This window comes from Pyrus communis, chromosome 3, assembly GCF_963583255.1.
Source record: "Pyrus communis chromosome 3, drPyrComm1.1, whole genome shotgun sequence".
Taxonomy (NCBI): domain Eukaryota; kingdom Viridiplantae; phylum Streptophyta; class Magnoliopsida; order Rosales; family Rosaceae; genus Pyrus; species Pyrus communis.
Genome location: NC_084805.1, coordinates 4,669,688 through 4,692,586, shown reverse-complemented (window position 1 = coordinate 4,692,586; position 22,899 = coordinate 4,669,688). Strand labels below are relative to the sequence as shown.

Sequence of the window (22,899 nt, the reverse complement as noted above, 5' to 3'; positions counted from 1 at the left end):
ACTTGCTATCTTTTTTTCTTTTATTTCATGTCCAAGCTGATGATAAGACAATCGACGTGTTGGAAAATCTCTAGTAGTTGGTGCGACTGGTCCATCAATAAATGGAGTGGGGATTTGCAAGACATAAGCATTTCAGCAAAATCCACATGGCTTTGTCATCCAATTCATCAACAAGACTCGTTGGTAGTGATTGAGACTTCATATTGGTTGATTTGCTCCACATATTTTTCCTAATTGCTTGATGATATTTGGAAGACAAAACCATGTGATCACTCATCAGCCCTTTTCCCATCTATACACAACTCCCCCAACCCCCACCCCCAAAAAAATCAGGTTGTCTGTGTTTGCACCATATATTTCTTTCAAGAGAAGAATCCTACCCGACCATTCAAGTATATATACCCATATGACTGGCTCGTTTTATAACAACGAAATACAAGTCTACAAACTCTCAAATCTAAAACATCTCAAGTACTATAGTTTTCCTTGTTCTGCAAGTTCTTTGAGATTTTCTTCTACGTTTTTGTTTTTTTGGTAAACATTTTCTTCTTTTGATCTTTGAGATTTTCTTCTACTTTTGATCTTGAGATTTACAACAATGGGTTTCCGTCTTCCAGCTGTAATTCCTGCTAAGAAACTTCTTCGACGATCTTTTTCAAATACAACCAGAGGAGCTTCAAATTTAGCAGATGTCCCAAAAGGTTATTTTGCAGTTTATGTTGGTGAGAGAGAAAAGCAGAGATTTGTAATTCCAGTATCATTCCTTAATGAGCAAGAATTTCAAGACTTGCTAAAGGAGGCTGAAGAAGAATTCGGGTTTGATCATCCAATGGGTGGTCTAACAATTCCCTGCAGACAAGATGCCTTCCTTGATCTCACTTCTCGCTTGAATGGTTTGTGAGATTACATAATGAAAGTCTCCATATTACACGAAATTAACTGGTTGGAAGAATTTTGTAATGTTGACAATACATTCTGTAACTATTTTTTTCATTGGGGAGTGAATCAAATGTCTCCCTGAATTATGTAAAAATCTAGCAACTTGTAATTGGATGCTTATATTTCTTTTGCTCATCTTCGATCGTTTATCCATTATCCATACTATACACAGCTCTGTTTCCACATACTGGCCGCTTACAACAATTTTACCAACTGTTATCTTTACAGCTCTGTATCCACATACTGGCCGCTTACAAATTTTATTTAAATTCATTTAACCTCTCTTTACACTCAACTTACTATTTACACCCATATTATTTTTAATTAAACTATCAATATCTCTTTAAACCCAAATTTACTATCTAAACTACCCTTACAAACCCAATTCAGTATGTAAATTTATCTTTTACACCCATATGAAAAATAAAAAAAACCAAAAAATCAAAGCATTCTCTTCTCCGATGTTCTCTCTTTCCAACAGTTACTTTTGATGGAGTCTCCATCACCCTTTATAGCGTTGCTCCCTCAACTTAGTTCGTATTTGTCGGGACTTGATAGTATTGGTCAATTTTCTCATTAGATTTGTTGAGGGGAGTCCTTGAATTGCTACTTAATCATTCGTTTCACTACAAGAGCTAGTTTCTAATATAATTAATTGTAGCACAATGCATGTTCTTATTTGACATATCTTGGGTAGAATTTAAAGACTTAAGTTGTTAAAGATGTTTTTGAAATTAGACTCTCACATGCATCATATGTGATGCATACAAGTTTATGTTCCCATGTTTACAATTTGAGCTTGCATTAAACTTTATTAAAAATTTTATTTGTTTCTTCCTTGAAATCTGTCCAATTTTTAAGGGATTGAATATGATGGGTCTGCATGTACGCCACACCCCTCCATTCTTCCTTTGTATAGAAAAGGAAGAGAAAACTCCTTCCCTTTCCCGTCAACTCCATGCATTTCCATTTTAGCTGGGTATAGGAGAAGGGGTAGTTGGTTTGGTATAGATTGTCAATAGTTCAAAATTACTATTCATCCGTACAAAAAGGCTTGTTTTTCACTATGAGAGTGTCTTATGATTTTTGTCATAATAGAACGTAGAAGAATGATACGTGATGGTGATGGTTAGGTTTGATTATTGGGTGTGGGTTTATAATCATTTTTATTATTAGTTTTATCTTGTACTTTATGGTAATTATGCAATAAGGTAATAAAGTAATTCATATTTACAGTTTAAGTTAGGTGTAGAGAGAGGTTACATGGGTTCAAATAAAATTTCCCTTTACTAACTGTTATCTTTACCACGTTTTATTTGCCTCATTTTTGGTCTTCTGTTTACAAGCATCAAAAGGGAAATTTTATTTAAACTCATCTAACCTCTTTCTACACTCAACTTAAATTTTAAATGTTAATTGTCTATTTTACACTATTGCATAGTTACTATTAAGTACAAAATCAAATTAATAATAAAAATCAAATTTATATATCAATAGACCCACATACTCTAATTAAACCCTAGCATCACCCTTTGTTTATCCTACGTCCATTCCGACTAAAACCCTAATAGCTTTGATAGAGGAAAACAAGATTTTCTATTGATGGATGGTGATTTTGAAGTTTTTAATCCTCCAACCAAGGTATGACTCGATCTATGGATATTTTGTTTGTTTGCTTCTTCTTTGGATTAAATTTCATAATTTTTATATTATATTGTATTTGTTTTTCTCTGCCGTCTATATGCGTCCCAAAACACCAATGCAAGGACTTTTGATTGGTAGTGCAAAGACATAAAACTTGATTCTTGGTACAAATAAAGATTGCTCAACCTTAACCACGAACTAGCCGGTGGCATGTCTTGCACCTTTTTTATTCGAAATAGCTCCAATTTGTTTATTTGTTTATTAACATAGCAACAAAATACCCAGCCCTATGTCACCTCAAAGTTTCTTAAAAAGAACATGAAAATGCTCGATTTAAAAAGAACTGAACTGGAGCTTGCATAACATTCTCTTGGCAAATTCAAGTCCAAGGAATGATCTCTTGGATCCCAAGTCCATGGATGGGTTGTGGTAGCAGAAAGATAAAAAACAGCCATGGAAATGCTAGTCCTATACAGCATATGCAATTATAGAGGGGCAAAGGGCACCTCTTTGGAAAAAAAAAAATACATTCAATTAGAGATGTTATTTTATAAAGGAAATGGGTGTAAAGATAATTTTACATTTTGAATTCGGTTTGAGAGGGTAGTTTAGGTAATAAATTTGGGTTTAAAGAGATATTAATTCTTTAATAAAAAAATAATATGGGTGAAGAGAGTAAGTTGGGTGTAGAAATAGGTTAGATGGGTTCAAATAAAATTTCCCGCATCAAAATATTTCATGCTCGTGTGATGAATCGTTTGATTTAATCATAAAGGTTTTTCAATACAACATATTTATAATCTATGGTACCTTCTATCTTGTACGTAAACTTTTCACTAACGAAATTTCTTTTCGAAAAAAAGGTTGACTATTATCAATCTTATGATACCTTCTATATTTTAATATCCAAAGCCTAGTAGCTTTTGCAGCTTAACTTAGGTGGTAATTGAGATCCTTTTCAGTTATAAATGTTTTGTTATAGAGAAGATCGAAGAGGAAATTGGAATAGTTGTTCTTCAGATTCCGCTCTGATTGATTATTCCTTTAGGATCTCTTTTAGTTGCTCTGAGAATACCTAATAAACAGTTTTGGCCTAACATTATTTGAAGAAAAAAAATGAAAAATCATGGCTTCATTTTATGCCACAAAGGAGTGTACTTATTTCATAATAAAATACAGGACTAGACAATATTAGCTCATCGGAATACGATGCAAAGCATCCACCCCCGGACCAGAAGGCATAGATAGGGTTCGACCCTCGCTCAGAGCCCACCATCCGTCCTTCCATTCAAACTCACTACATAGAGAAAAAAATTTGGAAGCATGAAAATATTTGTTTGTGAAATTTCACATGAGCAAATACACACGTGAAAACAGTCATGAAAGGGACAAATTATGAAATAAGTTGAAGCTCCAAAAGCACCTCAAGAGCTCAATTGGGAAAAGAAAAAAAAAAAAAAAAAAAACCCACCATCTATCTACTTGTCTTGCTCTAAAGTGTTGAATTTCTCTGATGTATTGGTGTGAAGTGTTTTTTCTCTAAATTGTGATATTCCCCCGGGATTATATGTGTAAACCCCTTAAGCGTTTTAATTTGGACAGTTTCATCGAATGATGCATATGTATAATGTTTACTATATGTCACAGCACATTTTGGACTGCTGTTTTCCCTTCAATTAAGCATTTTGATCTGGGTATTGTTGTATGCTCTACATATTTTAGAGATTTGTATTTTTCAGCAAATAGTTAAAAAAAATTAAAAAAAAAAAGAAGTGAAAATGAACAAGGAAAAGTACACATTCTCAACTATCTTTGCAAAACAACTAATTACATTTGAGTAATGGGATTTATAATAAAATTGTTTATAACTCTCAAGTGGTTTGAAGTTGTAGCTCATGAATTATGAAAAGCCTCTACCATCAGAGAAGATGTGATATTATTCATCATTCAATGAATAATCAATCCAACAGTCAAGACCTACTTCATTGCTGGAATTGTGATAGCACCCACGGGATGACCATATCCAAATTCTAAATGTTGGTGTTAAGCCATCCGGATGGACCCAATGAAGCAACATCATCTCAAGCAAAATCACATGGACTTGCCTATATAACTACTTAGGCATTCGGGTTAAACCTAAAATAAATATCTGAATCCTTTTGGAAGGATAAGTATACGCCTAAAAATTCAGAGACAGAAATGCAAGTTTTCGAAACCAGGTTCTAACTACTTACTTCTTGTTTTTCATGTCCAAACAAACAAAAGGCTATGTGGCGGACAATATCTCAAGTAGTTTGTGTGAGTGGTCTTGAGGCAATTGAATTGGGATTGGTAAGAGACATTAGCATTTGATCGAAGTTCACATGCGTCTGTCTTCCATTTCATCACCAAGACTCCTAATTGGTAGTGATTGACACTTCATATCTGCCTAACAAACAAAAATATGTGATGGAAAGAGAAATAGTAAATTTGATCCACATATTTTGCTCAAAGGCTTGATGGGAAGACAAAACCATGTGATCCCTCATGAGCTCTTGTTCCCTTCAATACCCCATCCGGATTGTCTTCACCATATATTTTCTTCAGTAGAGGATATTCTACAAGGCTTGTCAACTATAAATACCATATGACTGCATTGGTTAATGGCCACCAAATAATAAATCTACAACTTCTCAAGTATAGTTGTTCCACAAACTCCTTGTGATCTTCTTCAAGTTTTTATAAACTCGACTACTAGTCTTTACAATCACAATTTACAACAATGGGGTTCCGTCTTCCATCTGTAATTCCTGCCAAGAAACTTCTTCAGCGTTCTCTTTCAAATTCAAGTCAAGGAGCTTCGAATAATTTAGCTGATGTCCCAAAAGGTTATTTTCCGGTTTATGTTGGCGAGAGTGAGAAGCAGCGGTTTGTTGTTCCTATATCATTCCTCAACCAGCCTGCATTTCAAGACTTGCTAAGTGCGGCTGAAGAAGAATTCGGATTTGATCACCCAATGGGCGGTCTAACAATTCCCTGCAGAAAAGATGCCTTCCTTGATCTTATTTCTAGCTTGAAAGCATTATGAGATTGGATAATGGAGAACAATTACATGAACTCTGTGATTGTCACACAATTTTGTGCAATGGAATATTTACACTTTTTTTTTTCGATTGAGGAGGGAGAATTATTGTCTCCGCAGATCGGTTATGCATGTAAATGGAGACTTTAGCAATATTCATAGCTTCTTTAATATATAAAAAAAATTCCGCATCTACTTAATTCCGTTCGTTCACGTATCCATTATTCTGAGCATCAAAATGTTTCTTATTTGATCTGACGAATCAACTGATTTAAGGTTTGTCTAAAGGGATTTGCCCTAGATGATCATTTGTAAAAAAAAAATTCCAAAATTAATATTTATATTAGGAGACAAAAATTTATTAATAATCGGATTAAGGTTACTTTTGGGAGGGATTTGCCTTTACTATTATGAATCCTAAGATGCTTGTTGTCAAGAAAGGCACTTTCCATTGAGAGTTAAAAAAATAAATAAATAAAAATTTTGTCAATTTTTTTGTAAAACTTTATTATTATTATTATTAACAGGAGTGGGAAGGGTTTTTTTTGGGAAGCAAGCATGGAAAACTGGGAATCCAATATCCTTCCACTAGGATATTGAACCACATATGAAATTGTCAAGAGAAACAAGGCTAGTTTGGAACTATATTCTTTTTGTTAAGTTTGTGATAAAGAAGGAAAATGTTAGAGAAACCACATTTTTGTACCATATTTGTATATAAATCTCATGTGGCAACTGATATATGTATATACTAGTTTGGGCCCAAAATAATATTTTGGGCCAAGCCTAGAATTATTCTCGGCCCAGTAGTATTCATCTAGAATTTTATCATGGGTTGTCCGGTCAAGGTCGGCTGAATCCTGTTGCGAGGAGGATTAGACAACGATGAGGTAGTCAAACCCTAGTGCAACAAGGAGTCTTAAGGCTGAAGATGCTTAAAATTAGGAGATGAACCTAGATCGTTAAGGAGGTTGGTTCAAAGTCCTATTGGGGTTAGGATTGGCCAAAACCTAATCAGATTGGGTTGAAGAGTTCTAATCCGAGTGCAGTTCTAGTTCCACCATGAAGGGGGTGCGCTGCTATAAATATAGAAGGGAATGCATCATTCAACCCCCTTCAAATCAACACATAAATTGCCCTGCGCAAAGCTTCTCAACAACCCTGAGAATTTTTCTTCTTCCCCTTTCTTCCCTCCAACACATCTTCAGTTTGGATAAACAGCACTATGAAGGCAACTGACGACATCTTCACTTTGGATAGACAGCACTGAAGCCGTAAAATCAGCCGACCAAGGAGCACCTTCAGTTTGGATAAACAGCACTGCTTCGAGGCCAACTGGTTGTTTATCCCAGTCTCGGTCGACAAGGATTTCCGAGTCCTTGTTGGTAGAGGTCATCTCATCAGCCTTCTTAGCGAACTAAGGTGTTATCAGATTACTAGGCTCAGCACATTGAAAGCCGAGTTTTATGATTGGATATTCGCAAGTACATTTTAGAGTTCGGCATTCTAACAGTCGAAGCACATTTACAATCAAGATATTTATCTCTTTCGAGTATTTATGTTCATACAATTTGGTACCAATTCGACGTACTTATACTCTCACGAATATAATTACCGAGACCGAACCTGGTGCCGACAATTTGTGAACTTCGAAGAACTAGCAGCCTTGTCTTCGGGCTCTAGAACCCAAAGGTCGAGACGTGTTCCTTCCTCGGCCGCAATTGCAAGATCAAGAAGTCAACAGCATACCCAACGCCACATCAACATATTTTACTTTCCGGGCGAACTCGGCCGTCAAGTTGGCACACCTCACACACAATCGAATGACGTAGTTCGCTTATTAGTTACTCGGCATGTGCACCACGTAGGCTTGGTAGTTTTAAGGGTCAACAATACCACATCAATTAATAAATTTATCTTATTAGATGTTAGTTGTAATATCATAAATCATAAAATAAATACTCGGAATTAAGTCCCTTCGACCGCTTTATCACATTTATTTATTTAATATACCTGTATCGTAGATTACTTATATTTATCGATTTATATAACATCTTTGCTTTGTCCAAAATCTACCTATGTCAGAGATAAATTGTTTTTAGCTACCTATATTATAGATCTTTTTGCTTGTAATTCACCTCTTTCAGAATTAGTTATATTAATTTATATCTTAAATATATTTGCGTTGGTATGATATACGTATGTTACAACTAGACAAAGTCCGAAAGACAGTTTAAGTATTTGGACCTGATATTTTTATTTTTTTTGTGGTGGGCATGCTCTCATTTTAAAGTACTTAGCTTATTATTATATATATTTTTCTATTTCTTTTACTTTTAATAATTTTTAATTATCATTAAGTCGATACAAACAAAAGTTCGAGCTTAATTACAAATTAGCTGAGCTCGAGCTTAACAAAAAAAAAAAAAAAAATCATTCAAGCCATGTTTGAGCTTACATTTATGAATCTATAATCATATTTCGAGTTTGAGCCTAGATTCGAATAATTTCTAGGAACCGAGTATGAGCACCTTATTACTCGGTTCATTTACACCCACCGGTGCAGTCGTAAAGCCTATCCCCTAACCCTACTTCCATGGGGCCCGACTCACTCAAGGTATTGGACTTAGGTGGTTATAGGCAGAAGTGGCATGCGCTTCCTTTGGCCATGGCTCATGTTGATGGTATCAAAGCCTGCACACTGATTAATAATTGTTGTGGACGTCGTCCATCTAAATTAGCAGCTTTAAAGACAATGCTGTGGCTTAATAGAGTGAATCCTCATATTTGGGAGAAACTTTTCAAAGTGTCGGGAACACACTCCAGTACATCATGTGTCATAATATAAGTCGTTAGAGATTTTTTTTTTTTTTTTAAATTTCTAACCAATTGTATTAACACACTTAATGTACCCCCGTATTTCTGGCTCACTGAAAAATGTCTCCACATCTAGTGGGTGCTTCACAAGTATTCATTTCATTGTTACAACCTCATTAGCCGTTCATTTGGAAATCAACAACGAAATATATGATTAGTAAGTAGCATTAGTGATATTGCTCGGTCAGTACAAAATAATAAGAAAGTGAAAATGAACAAAAAAAAGAATGTATAATATCAATTATCTTTGCAGAACAAGTAATAAGTACAAAGGATTTTCAATAAACATTCTTGATATCTTTCAACTTCATATGACATTCTTGGCTTGGTGTCATTGAAGTTAAGTTCGCTGGGCTGGCCATTTTGATCATCAGCTCTCAAGCGGTTTGGAATTGGAGCCCATGGAATTATCAGAAGCCTCTTCCAACTGAAGATCTCAGAAGATGTGATATTTGCATCCAAAAATTTATCCGAGTTAGCAAGTCGTTATACCTCTGCAGCAACGGGTGTTAAAACTGTGCTGTAAAATATATGTTAGCAGGCTAAAGCTCATACACTGAAGTAAGAGGTGAGATCAAGGAAGGTATCTTCACAGAACGGGATTGTGATAGCACCCATGAGATGATCAAACCCGAATTCTTCTTCAGCTCGACTTAACAAATCTTGGAATGAAGGTTGCTTCAACTATGATAGTGGAATCACAAACCGCTTCTTTTGGCACTCCCCAACACGGACAGCAAAATAGCCTTTAGGAACATACAAGGCCTTTGAAGGAACTTGGTTTTTCTTAGCATGAACGATGCCAGGCAATCAGAAACTCATTGTTTTGATTTTCTAGATTAGAAAACCAACAATGGAGATTTCAATTTTGTGAAAAAAAATAGAGCTTAGAGATGCTTAGGAGTTTTGATTTAGAAGACTTTGTGTTGCTTTGCTCCCAATTCTTATCATATGTATCTATATATAGATAAATTGGTACATGCCAAAAGCCATCTTTTATCTGAAATAATTGGTGATAAGGCACCAGCTTGAACCCAATGAAGAGAGACAATAGTTCATTCAAAATCACATTGACAGTCATCTTATTCTGCAGGTTACCAATTCAACATGCATTTGTTCATGAAGTACTCTTTCATAGCTCCAAGTTTTCTATACCACTTGCTATCTTGCTTCTTTTGTTTCATGTCCAAACTGATAAGACGATCGATGTGTCGGAAAATCTCTAGCAGTTGGCGTGACTGGTCTTCGAGACATTAGCATTTGAAGGTTCACATGGCACCATCTCCCAGTTCATCACCAAGACTCCTTGGTAGTGATTGAGACTTCGCATCTCTGTTGAATCACAGACACCCGAAAATTAAATATGAAATTTGAAACAACTGATTTTGCTTCACATATTTTTCCTAATTGCTTGATGACATTTGTAAGGCAAAACTGTTGAATTTATGGCCAAATTACATTGGGCCTTAAGTTAATCTCACTAGCCCATTAAGTGGGCCTTTTATTTAGCCCATTTGAAAAGCCACGGGTGTGGCTAGGGTTTTAATTGGCAGCAGTAGCTACCTTTGTTTTTGAGCAGCAGAGAAGAAAAAGAAAAGGTTGTGCCGCAGCCCCACTTTGAAGAGAAGAAGAAGGTGCTCTTTTCTTTGGTTAGTTCTCACTCCATCAAAGTTGTATTTGTTGTATTAACTTTGAGTTTTGTATAAAGAGGAAATTATTCATTATATTTCCTTCTCTATTTATTTCTTTGGTGAGTGCGAACTTTTGGTTTTGGGTTGTGAGATTGTCAACACTTTATAAACTCCTATTTGGTTGATAGTGGATTATTGGGTGAGCTCCTACTGCTCCGAGGACGTACTCCAGTTACATTGGCTGTTGAGGAACCTCGTTAAAATATTGGTGTCTTTTATATTTTGTTCTTGCCTTTCATTTGATATATTTCCTGTGGGTTAGCTTGAGTTGGTTTCAATTGGTTTAGTGCTATCCTAGCACAAAAATTGGTATCAAAGCACTGGTTGCTCTTGGGTACCGTCTAGTTGCTAAAGATGTCAGATCGGCAAGATGAGAATCCTTTTGGAAGCAGCTCCGGGTTTGCAAGAACTACGGTGCAAAAATGCAAAGTTCGAAGTGGAAAAGTTTGATGGCACAAACAACTTTGGGATGTGGCAATGTGCGGTCAAGGATGTGTTGGCTCAACAAGATCTATTTGCCACTTTGGGAGATAAGCCGGAAGCTATGTCGAAGTCGGAATGGGAGAAATTAAATTTGTGGGCTTGCTCCACAATTCGGTTGTGCCTTGCAAAAACTCAGAAATATTTTGTGATGCGGGAGACATTGGCAAATGTGTTGTGGCAAAAATTAGAAGACAAGTACATGACGAAGAGTGCGAAGAACCGGCCTACCACTTCCAATAGAAAGAAGGTACAAAAATGATTAGACACCTTGATACTTTTAATAAGTTGATTGCCACTATTATGCATGGTAAGGGAACTGTGAAATTTAGATGAGGATATTAAGGATGAAGATAAGGCCTTAATATTGTTGAATTCCTTGCCGGACTCTTATGAGCATTTTGTTACCACTATTATGCATGGTAAGGAAACTGTGAAGATAAGGCCTTAATATACCTACGAAGACTTTGCCCAAGAAAGAGAAGCATGCTTTGGTCAGGCAGAACCGCAGAAGGTGAAGAGGCCTAAGGTGGAAAGATCATTTCTTTCCTTATGGCCGGTTTCAGAAATCGGGCAGAGAGTCAAAAAGAGAGTAGAAAAGAGAAAGGGAAGAACTTAAAAGAGTGAAACTTAAAATGCAAACTATACCTCCAGAGCTGCAAGAATGGAATCTTGCAGATCTTTGGCCTTTTGATACATCTCAGCCCCAAAGGGATCCTCCCTTCAAATAATGGTAGACTTCTTGGTTGCTTAAGCCCCTAAATTCGAGGAAGATGAAGTTGTTAGCTCTTAGGCACAAAATGCAAGTGAGAAGGAAAGGTTGAAACAAAATTCACTTACTGGAGGCTTTATATTTCTTCCTACCCACGCCTGCCTCAACTACTGAAGTAAAAGACTTAGAGGTTTTGGAAGTCTGTGCCCTCGTCCTTTTCTTTGTTAGAACCGGCCGCTCTTCGGGCTCAGACTCAAAAGTCACTACTACTATTGTCTGAGTTCGACGCATTGCCCGATGCTCCACTATAGGTTCTGCCTCACCCTCAGAGTCTCTAAGTAACTCAAAGACATCCCCACCTGCTCCAGCACCTTGTCTTTCTCCTTCAATCGCGGCTTCTTGAAGCACAAAGGCATCCCCAGCTTCTTCATCTTGCCCGACATCCACCTCTGCAGGGTTGCCTTAGGTTTCAAGTACAAAGAAACCAAGGAAATGATTAGAGATGACAGATTCATAAAAATTTCAAGTTAAAGGAGAAAGAAATACCTATCAGAATGAGTTGATTCTTCTGATGAATCATTTCCTTCCAATCTTCAAGCTCAGTTCACTTTGGATGGGACTTGATGGATAGTTGCTTAAATAGGCGGTCATAAGCTTCGTGCCGGTCTCCTCCATATTTCTTAGTCTACCTTGCTTCCCACCAAGAAGCGAAGTTTGAAGTACATTTGAAATTAAGAGCCATAGGTTTTCTGGCAACCTTGCTCATGACCTCAAAACTCCTTCAGGTAGCTAGGAATATAACTTCGGGTGGAGAACAGAGACGGTATGAAGTACTATAGTGAACTGAATCAAAAAATGGTACAGGGATAGCTTGTCTAAACCCCAACTGCCTAGCACAGAAGTTGGTGTGGTAAACCTCCAACCCGCGCTCATAGCGGTCGCTCCTCATCCCCTAAGCCAGGTCCTTTGGTTGAATACAGCTGATAAACCTCTCTCTGCATAAGGGATTGGCGTCTTCTCCAAAGGTGTCTTGACAAGCATGGTCAGAAAACCAAGGATACCTCATAAGAACTGAAGCTCCCCACTCCAGATTTACCCGAGTCATACAAACTTTAAAGAAATAGAGATAAGCAAATATAGAGTGATTGGTTAGAGAACCTTCAGCTAGAATTCTGGCAGAAGCAACACCCTCGGGGAATTCAAGGTTGGGAGCCCGAAGCTCAGGGAAATACCATTGAAGCGAAAGTTGAATCATCCAAGTTGGACCATTTAGGTTGGTTTCAAATGGTTCACCCTTGGTAATCTCATATAAAAGATGATAGAGATGTGCGAGGAGGAAGGGGCCCGTTGCCACATCATCAAAGTTGTGCAGAGCTTCCACTAGAGGGATTCATTCAACTTTCACTCATTTAGACTTGTTTGGGAAGACATGTTTATTGAGCCAGTACAAGAGAAAGTACATGTGTTCTTGGTCTTTGTTGGCATTGGAGGAAGAGGTGCCAAATTCCTTCTTAGCAAACGGGATAAAACCCGTGAAAGAAGTTTCGTAACTCTTAAAAGTCGCAAAGTTATACTCCAATTGAATTATGGGACCAAAGTTGTCCGAGCTCTCAGCGGTCGGGCGAAAGGAATGAGCCCAATCGTGAGTAACGTCCACGAATCTACCTGAGGGCCTTAGCTCGAAGACTTGGGCCATGTCGAGGATGGTCAGGGACATTGGACCCATCCTGAAGTCAAAGGTGTTGGTGCCTGAGTTCTAGAAGAGGAGTGCAGTTATCAATAGCTCAAGCTTGGCAATGATAGTAGTCTTCGAGAGCATTATTAGCTCATAGATACCGTTGTTCATCTACTTTTTCTTGAAAGTTAGCTCGAGCTCTTTTATCCATTGCGTCCATCCTTCATCATTCATCAAAGGGAACCCACGACGATGGTTCGACCATTTGGATGAAGAGATGCCCAACTCGGCCAAGAATGGGTTCAGGGTGAACCATTTCTCCTTAGGCAAGTTGTTTTCAACAGCTACATGGACTAGAGAAGTCTATATATGTCCCAAGGAATGCACTCTTCCCTCCTCGAAGAAAAATTCAGTATGTAGGCCTGCCCGATGGCGATGAAGGCCATTGAGCAAGCGGTGCATGGTGGAAATCCCCTCACCAATCTCGCATGGAGATGGAGTTTAAGCAACTTTGGGTGCCATTGGGTGATTTTGAGGAGAAGATGGGAAGAATATCGAAATTAAGGGGTAAGAACTAAAGAACAAGAGAAGTTTCTGAAGGCTCAGAGAATTATGGGAAGTTCTGGGGATTTGAATATTAGAAATGGCTAAGGTATTTTGTTGAGGAGTTTATGTAAAGGTTATATAGTAAGTGGTTGTTAACGATGGAGTTCGTGGTTTAGTGCCAAGGTTACGGCTGCTTTAAATGGTGCAAGTCCCGAGTAAGTGCATGCGACGGCTATTTAATCAATATTAATGTCTTGGGTTGCAGACTTTAATGATTAAAGGGGGCACTGTTTGGGTTAATATTTGAACATTGGACTTAGATGAAGAAAAGCCCAAGAATACCTAATTCAAGCAGACTTGCCTGAAGCCCAGGAGCAAAATAGAGGCTTCTCAGCCAAGATAAAAGCCACATGCTTACCATTGAAGTGACAAGTGATGGAGATGAACCTACTACTAGCCAAAGAATACTTTCTAGTGGCATTCCAAGTAAAAATATTGATGACTCACTACCCTTCATATGCTTTCGGGCAATAGCAAAGTCACAGCAATCGGGCTAATTGGCCTATAAAAGGAAGAAGATGCCCTAGAGACAAGGACACTCAACCAATCAAATAAACAAACATACAAACTCTGCTCTTAAGCCAGATTTGCATCCAAAAGCTGTAATTAGCCCAGATCTCAGATTTTTTAGCAACAAGTTATCTCTTGTTTAGATCTCCTTAGAAAGTCGATCTTTCCTTAGTTTAAAAGCTCTGCTACCTCCCTCAGTGGCGTAGTATTGATTCCGTCATATAAAATTGTTTACCATCCATCCCTTTTTAGCATATAAACCCCTATTAACTCAAAGACAAGTGGCTGCAAGAGGTTCAACCTTGACAGACAAGGTGAAATCTTGCTCGACTTCCTTGTGTTTGTACTTACATTTGTAGATCTATTACTTAATGCATTCTCCAGTATGTATTTAAGTTATTTCCATCGGATTTCCTACTTCGAGAATGCCATTTGTAGTTGGATCTAGTTAGTTTAATGGATAGGTCATCATTAAAACCAACCAAGAACCAAGTAGATGGCTTAAAGCGCTTTGAACTCCCTTCATACGAACATACAAGACTATGAACTAAAATTCCTTGGTCACAAGGTAAGAAAAAGAACTTAATGTGGACTTAACCCATCCACGACAATCATTTGATAACAAGAAGTCAAAATAACTTAGGGCGCAAGTAATCGACTAAAAACACTCTTGTTCTACATCTATTATACTGAGATAACAGTGGCACGCCTAGCACTTAGTTAGTTTTGATTGCAAGCCTCAAGGCCTACACCTAAGGCCCTACAAAGGCACTTTTCAGAACTAACATTGTCCTCTTCTTGTAGCACATCGACAAGCAAGAGCCCGACTATACATCTAAAGTACCAATCCCTTGGGGAGCTGTGCAGAGGTTCGAGGATCCCTCTCCGGAGAAATCTTCACCACAAATAGTAAGTTTGATATATTGTTGGTCTATTCTCTCGCAATATTTGCTTTTGAGACTAGTGATTGTCTAACGTATTTGAAATTAGTCTTCATGGTTTTTCCTCTCTTTCCCTATTTCATTGATTACGCATTTTTGTAGTTTCATCACGTTAGCACGTCTTCAAATTCATCATATAAGGCAACATTTCTTCACTTGTATTTTTTGAATGAGAAAATGCACACCAAAATGGGGTGGAAATTCGACTTATTATTTGAGGGAAAAATCAAATAAAAATAAAGAGAGAGAAATAATATGCATAATTCATTTCTATGCAACTTTACTCTTTCCATTCTTTGGGGCATATTGAGCTGTATTTTCTTTGTAAAGAGAAAGATTTGCATGTCACTGTTTTATCGTCACATGATGTTTATACATATGTTATTATTCTTATAATATATGTGTTACTTTTTCTTTACATATTTTTATGGAGTATATTGTAGCAATAGTCCCTTAATTTTAACTCAATTGGAGCAATAGTCCATCAACTAAAAATTCATTATCGTTGGTCTCTCAACTCATCAAAATGTGCAGCTAGGGTCCCTCAACTTAAAATCTATTACCATTAGTCTCTTACCTTTAATCCAATTGGAGAAATTGTTTGTCAACTTTAACCCAATTGAATCAATGGTCCCTCAACTTTAACCCAATTGTAGCAATGGTCCTTCCAACATAACTCATTTTGACAAAATTTTTATGAAGGTCACGAAAAGGATCATAGATACACGTTTTGATGAGTTGATGGACCCCAATTGTAGCAATGGTCATTCCAATATAACTTATTTTGACAAAATTCTAGCGAAGTTGATGAAAATGATTATAGCTACACATTTGGATGAGTTGAGGAACCAATGGTAATGGATTTTTAGTTGAGTGATAATTGCTTCAATTTAATTAAAATTGAAGGACCATTGCTACAATTTATTTTATTTTTATGATGTTGATAGGCCACCGGTGAAACCGTACAAGTTTATTCTTCTTTGTAAAGCCATACGTGATTGGACGCTCTGCCCTCCTGTTTGGATGCCCTTCCCATCCCCTCCTATTTGTGTGGTCACTGTTAAGTCACGTCAATATTTTATATTCCTATTTCTTTTTGTCTTATTATCTCAATAAAAAAATCAATATAAAATATTAACGTAATTTAACCGTGACCGTACAAAATAGAAAATTATGAAAAAGACATCCAAATAGGAGGATAGACAATCTACCTCCTACGTGATTGGGTAGCTAAACGTCACTCATGACCAACAATAAGCTGCAGAAATTAAGTTGCAGTTGCAGCTATTCGCCCTCGATATGGGCAATAGCTTCAAAGCCACATGTAGTGATGTCAGTAGTCTGGCAGCTGTCTCATCTGCATGCACATGCCTCTGCCATTTATGAATATTAAGATGATGATTGCTGATTTCCAACTCACATATACACTACTTGCCCCATATCTCTACCACCAATCTTCCATATTTCAGATTTTTATTTGCTGGATAAGAACATCACCGCATGCATTATATATAGAGCTTGGATCTATCTTTCATGATTTCTTGTATCAATATAAAACAATTGCATAAACACTGGATTTCATCCTCCGTACGTTCTTAAAAAAAAAAAAAAAAAAAAACTAAAAAGCAAAGGTTGATTTTGGTTCCGGTCCCTTATCAATTTAATTGTTAGATTGAAATTTTGTTTGTTTAAATATTTTGATTGAGGTCTTTAGCATTAGTTCAGATATTTAACTCATGCATTTAATGTCCCTCAAATTATGAAATTTAATCAAATTTAAATAATATTTTAAAATATAATAAATACTTAAAAAACAATAATAGAGTAATATTGTTATTCACAAAATTATAGCAAAAAAATAATGTACCCACCTAATTATTAACATATTTTAAAAAATAACTACTAATATATTTTAAAACATAAAATAAATACATATAATTAGCATGGGTACATTTAGCAAAATTAAAAATGGGTACAAATACAAATAAAAGTTTAAAATATATGGGCACAAAAAGAAATTAATATATGAATGCAAATTAAAACTGGAAATAAAATTGGTACAAATTAAAAAATGATTGCAAATGAAAAATGGGTACAAACAAAAAATAAAAATAAATGATAAAAAATTTAGCCATAAATATAAATATATTAAATGTAACGTTTCTAATACTAAATGAATGTATTTAGAAATAAAAAAAAAATATTTTATTATTGAAATAATTAATAGCGTTTATCAAAACCTAAGGACCTTAATAAAAAATTGAAAAGGAATAAGGTTTTAATCAATGAAGTAGCAAAAAGAGGGATGTGAATCTAATTTCTCCAAAGCAAAACCTAAAAACTGAAACGATAAGCAAAACGATTATCAAACTATTTGTGATTTAGCATGTTTAAACTATGAAAGGTCACTTAATCATGAATAGGGATGGCAACGGGGCGAATTGGGTTCGAGTGTGTTATCCCCATACCCGAACCCGAACCCGTAGATTCCCCGAACGGATTTTCCCCATAACCGAATCCATCAGGTGATGGATTTTTTTATCAGGGAACGGTTTTCCCAGTTATGATATTTATATATTTATTTATATTATTCACTAAACGAAGAATAATAAATAAATTTCTATAATTAATACAATTGATACAATGCATCTAATAAGTAATATTAAAATTTTATATTACTAAGAAAACATTTACACTCTTGAAAATTATAAGCATATAATTCCTATTATTAATGATATAAAAGTAAATAATTAATTTCATATTTAATAATGCAAGATTATTAACAACCCTTTCATATAATAAATATTTATATTTTTTTTATTCATAGATGAAATGGTTCAGCTTCGAGTCAGGGTTTGGGACGGATACCCTAATAACCATAACCGAACCCGAAACCGAAAAATTTACCCGACGGTTACCCATAATCGTAAAATACCCGAAATTTATGCCCAAAACCGAACCATTCGGATCAATTGCTTGCAGGGATTGGATTTGACGGGTTAAATTGCCATCCCTAATCATGAACGCTACAAAAACCGTACATTGAAAAACAAAAATAATTTTGTAGTCAGTTTTTTTTTTTTTTTTTTTCAAGAGAAACGATAGCATTTTATTGAGGAATCATAATTCAAACAACATCAGAAAGTCCTCCACAATCGAGTCTGGAGGCTCCTCGTACCAACAAAAATCAATAGAAGAAGAAACAGCCAACTTGGCCATACCATGTGCTGCAACATTAGCAGTGCAACGAACATAACAAACATGTGAGTCCACAAAGGCCCGCAAAAGGGCATGTATATCATCCACCAGAAGATCCATAAGTGAAGACCCCTGGACGCAGTTACCAATAACTTGAACCACCTGCAATGAATCACTCTCCACAATAATTCAAGCCAAATTCCGATCCACAACCCAACGAACACCCTCGTGAACAGCCAGCAATTCCACCATAGTAGGGTTTGATGTAGGAGATATTTTACGAACAAAACCTCCAGCATAGCTACCAGCTTCGTCGTGAAATTCCAAACAAAACCTCCAGCATAGCTACCAGCTTCGTCGCGAAATACCGCACCTATACCTCTCATATTGGATCCAATAAGAAAAGAACCATCAACGTTGACTTTCACCCACCCAGCTGAGGGGGGGCGCTCCAACGTGACGGTGCTTGAAGGGGGCAGGAAGTGGAACCAGGTTTGGCTTTCACAAACTCAGCCAGCTACAACTTAGCAAGATGAGAGACCAAAGACGGATTACTTACTTTGTTCACCTAAAGCAGCAAGTTCCTAGCACGCCAGATTCCTTGAAGAGTCATGAACAACAAATCCACTTGGCTTTTGGATAAATGGTCCACACATAGTGATAGCCAATCACACATTGAACCTTGACCCGAGAGCCTTAAGCCCATTCTCAATTGAGAGGAAGCATATACTACACGAGCGAATGGACAATCATTGAACACATGTAGCGCCGACTCCGAAGATGAACTACAAAACAGACATATGTTGTCCACAACTACTCCCTTGGTTTCCAGATTAACACGAGTAGGCAAAATATCTCGGCAAGCCCTCCAACTATACATCTTTGCTTTACTCAGTATAGCCGCCCTCCATATAGCTTTCAACACCAAAGCGCTCCTCGAATTCGACTATGAAGATGAAGCCTCAAAGCAACACTTAAAAGCAACTTTATAAGCACTCATTACAGAGAACAAACCTTTTGCATTGTAATGCCATATTAACTTATCTGACGGAAGCTTGCAGCTCAACGGAGTAGCAAGAATCATTGCAGCCTCATCATGAGGAAATAAGTCAGTGACCAAGTTGATGTTCCAAGATGCCGTTTTCGCAAAAATCAAATCAACCACATACTCCACTCCAACAACCGGAGAAGAAGGCATAAGAGGTCGAAAAAGATGGGGACGATCAAGCCACCGATCATACCATATCCTAATCGAGCTACCATTCCCCACCCGTCAGCAGGACCCATTTTCCAAAATTGATCATGCTTCCAAAATGCCCCTCCAACACACTGACGAGGAAGATCCAAGTGACGTCTGCCATAAAGTATTATGAGGAAAGTACTTGGCCTTTAACAACCAAGACGCCAAGGAATCTGGATTCTAAACCAACCGCCACCCTTGCTTGGCAAGGAGCGCAAGATTGAAGTCATACAACGACCAAAAGCCAAGACCACCCTCCTCCTTGGAACGGCACATATTTTCCCATGACATCCAATGGATACAAACTCTCATATCATTTTCTTCATGTAATACCACATAAAACATGTTTGCCATATCAAACTCATGTTACTACTAGCTGTGAGTTTGATACTAACTTGATCAGTTTGTTACTCATACTTAGCGAATCATGTAATGCTTTGTATTCTCATTGAGCAATGAGTAACTTAAACTCAAAACTTCATAAAGAATTGAAATCGAGTTGTTGCGTAAACATGTCAAAAAATAAAGAGATTTACACGTGCCTATTAATTTGTAACTGTTAAATTGAATAATAAAAGAACGTTAATAGATATAAATAAACAAAAATTATAGAAATCTAAAAAAATTGTGGAATATCATTTCCCATAAAAAATTCACTCCTAAAACCAGATGGTTTCTCTTCTTTCTATGGAGAAACCATGGGCAAGTCATCTGATCGTTGGACCCCATTCCAAATTGGGCCATATAATTGAACAAAAAAGTACAGTACACAGCGAGGTACAAGTTGTCCATAAAAAATCAGGCTCCTCTGCTCTCTCTATATAAACACCCACAAATAAATCATTACATCAACACAATCAAGTCTCAAGGAAAAGCTCTCAAGTTCTTATTGTGTACAATTTCAGTTTGCTCTACTAAGTTAAATGGGCATTCGTGTAGCAGACATTGTTCTTCATCATGCTAAGCAAATTGTCCGAAGACATAAGAGGTTTCAACATTTCAAGTACCAATTCTTATATATACCACTTGCATCGACAATAACAGCAACAACAACGTTGGATGTTCCGAAAGGCTGTTTTGCGGTTTATGTCGGAGAGGAAGACGAGGAGAAGAAGCGGTTTGTGATTCCGGTTTCCTACTTGAACCACCCTTCATTCCAAGATTTGTTGAGTCAGGCTGCCGAAGAGTTTGGTTTTGATCATCAAGTGGGTGGCCTTAGAATTCCTTGCAGTGAAAGGCATTTTACGGACCTCACTTTCCGTTTAAATATTAGATAAGTTCTGAGACTACATAGCAAGTTAATTATTGCCTTAGTTCATAGTTCTGTAAATGGTTGAAGAATGCCATATGTACATTTAATAACTTTGCTCTTGTCACTCGCAATTCAGTAGTAGTTCTTAACTTGTTGCTTCATACCATATACAAAAGTGGTGTACATGAGTTTTCCATAGTGTGAGTAAGATCAAACTATCACTTAAGGATATATATATATATATATATATATATATATATATATGTCGACATATAAGTGTATGGACTGACGTTATTATTAGACTTAATATTGTTTAAACTAGTATTAAACATTATATGAAGGCAAACTAATGAACTCAAATTTGAAATAAGAGGCAGTTATAGCTTCATGAAAGTGAATAGTGTTAGCGAGATTCTTTCATCTCCTCAAATCTATCCGCAATCTCCTAGATTACGTTAAATATATAAAGTTGTATATGACGAGTCTTGGTGTGCACTCCAAGCAATCCAATAGTAATTACTCTATTGTATATGTGTACTCTATCTAATCTGTAAATTGACAATTAATCACTACAGGAAAATATAATTTCACATGGTATCATCCTAGGTCTAGGTTCTTTCTCCTGAATAACCCTAGCCGATCCTCCTCCTTCACGCCAAAAAAAGTGGGTAGACTGGATCTAGAGTTTTAAGTGTGACAAAAAAGGATTAATGTTCATTGTTTTGGTAACACATTGATGAATTTGCAAATCTTTTTTTAATATTGTCTGCAGGATTTAACATGCTCTTATTAACATTGAGAAACTGAATGGCAATAACTTCAAGAGTTGGCAGCAGGGAATTGAAATCCATCTGGGATGTTAGAGTTCAATATTGCTTTCAATCAATCTCAGCCGTCTGCCTTAACTGAAGAAAGTACTGCTGCAGGAAGGGAGGTCTTCGTGAAATGGGAAAGAGCCAACCAAATTTTATTGTTGATCATGGAAATGCAATGGAAGCACATGTAAGAGTAGCATTCCAAGTTGTGATTTGGCAAAGCAATACATAACTAAGGGCTAGTTTGATATTGATGTGCTTTGAAAAAAAATTGTGCTGTGTTGTGAAATAAAGCAGCAAAATGTTTGGAAAATTATAATTGTAAGTGCTTTTAGAGAAAAAAAAATAAAATAAAATATATAATAAGTGCTTGGGTTTGGTAAATTTTTATGTAAAATAGTTGGAACTTTGTAAAATGACTCAAAATGGTATAATTCTAGATGTGCTTGTAAACACGACAAGTTCCTGAAACACAAGAAACAAGAATACCGTGTACAAAATATATTTTATGTTTAATGATTTTGGGGTTACAATCTCTTTGTAATTTGATCCTCTGATTCTATCTTCGTAGGGTGTAGGTTTGTGGATGAGCTGTTGATCCAAAGGGCCGTCGGGGCTTGATCTAGGGATGAACAGTTGATGAACGGATCTTCAAGGGCTTTTGGGCTTGATCTTGAAGGCTGGGTGTATGGATTTCTTCAAGGGGCCGTCGGGGCTTGATCTTGAGGGTTGATGGATGAGCGGATCTTCAAGGGCTTTTGGGCCTAATCTTGAAGACTGAGTGTATGTGTGGATTTGTTGAGGTTGTTGATCCAAAGGGCCGTTGGGGCTTGATCTTAGGACGAACGGATGATGAACACTTTCTTCAAGGGGGCCGTCGGGGCTTGATCTTGAGTCGGCGGAAGTTCTTCAAGGGCCGTTGGGGCTTGACCTTTGAAGGATGATTTGACGAAGAACGAAGAGTGTTTTCTTGATCCTTCGGGATTTGCTTGAGAGCTTTAGAGTTTCGAGGCTTCAAGGTTTTGGTGTGATGTAAATTCCCTTCTTTCTTTCTCTTCTTCCTTTCTTTCTTTCCCCCCCTCCGAAATGAATGCCTTGGCCTCCTATTTATAGAATTCCAAAACTTGATTTTTGGATTTAAATAATCAGATGAAATAAATCATCTCTGCCAGATATTGACACGTGTCCTATTTGATGACCTTTCCAATTTATTTCGATTTTTCGTTGAGTCACACGCTACATGTAAAATTTATGTGAC

The 22,899-nt window shown here is 36.8% G+C and overlaps 3 protein-coding genes across 3 annotated transcripts; all 3 read left to right on the top strand.

Moving 5' to 3' along the window:
• Positions 1 to 429: 429 nt before the first annotated feature.
• Positions 430 to 1,074, top strand: LOC137729799 (auxin-induced protein 15A-like). Its single transcript, XM_068468822.1, has one exon. It carries the CDS (start codon positions 599 to 601, stop codon positions 899 to 901), a length of 303 nt encoding a protein of 100 aa, XP_068324923.1. The 5' UTR covers positions 430 to 598; the 3' UTR covers positions 902 to 1,074.
• Positions 1,075 to 5,219: 4,145 nt separating this feature from the next.
• Positions 5,220 to 5,851, top strand: LOC137729798 (auxin-induced protein 15A-like). Its single transcript, XM_068468821.1, has one exon. The coding sequence runs from the start codon at positions 5,345 to 5,347 to the stop codon at positions 5,648 to 5,650; it is 306 nt and encodes a 101-aa protein (XP_068324922.1). The 5' UTR covers positions 5,220 to 5,344; the 3' UTR covers positions 5,651 to 5,851.
• A 14,646-nt stretch (positions 5,852 to 20,497) lies between these two features.
• LOC137729507 (auxin-induced protein 15A-like) lies at positions 20,498 to 20,851 on the top strand. Its single transcript, XM_068468471.1, has one exon. It carries the CDS (start codon positions 20,498 to 20,500, stop codon positions 20,849 to 20,851), a length of 354 nt encoding a protein of 117 aa, XP_068324572.1.
• Positions 20,852 to 22,899: the final 2,048 nt, after the last annotated feature.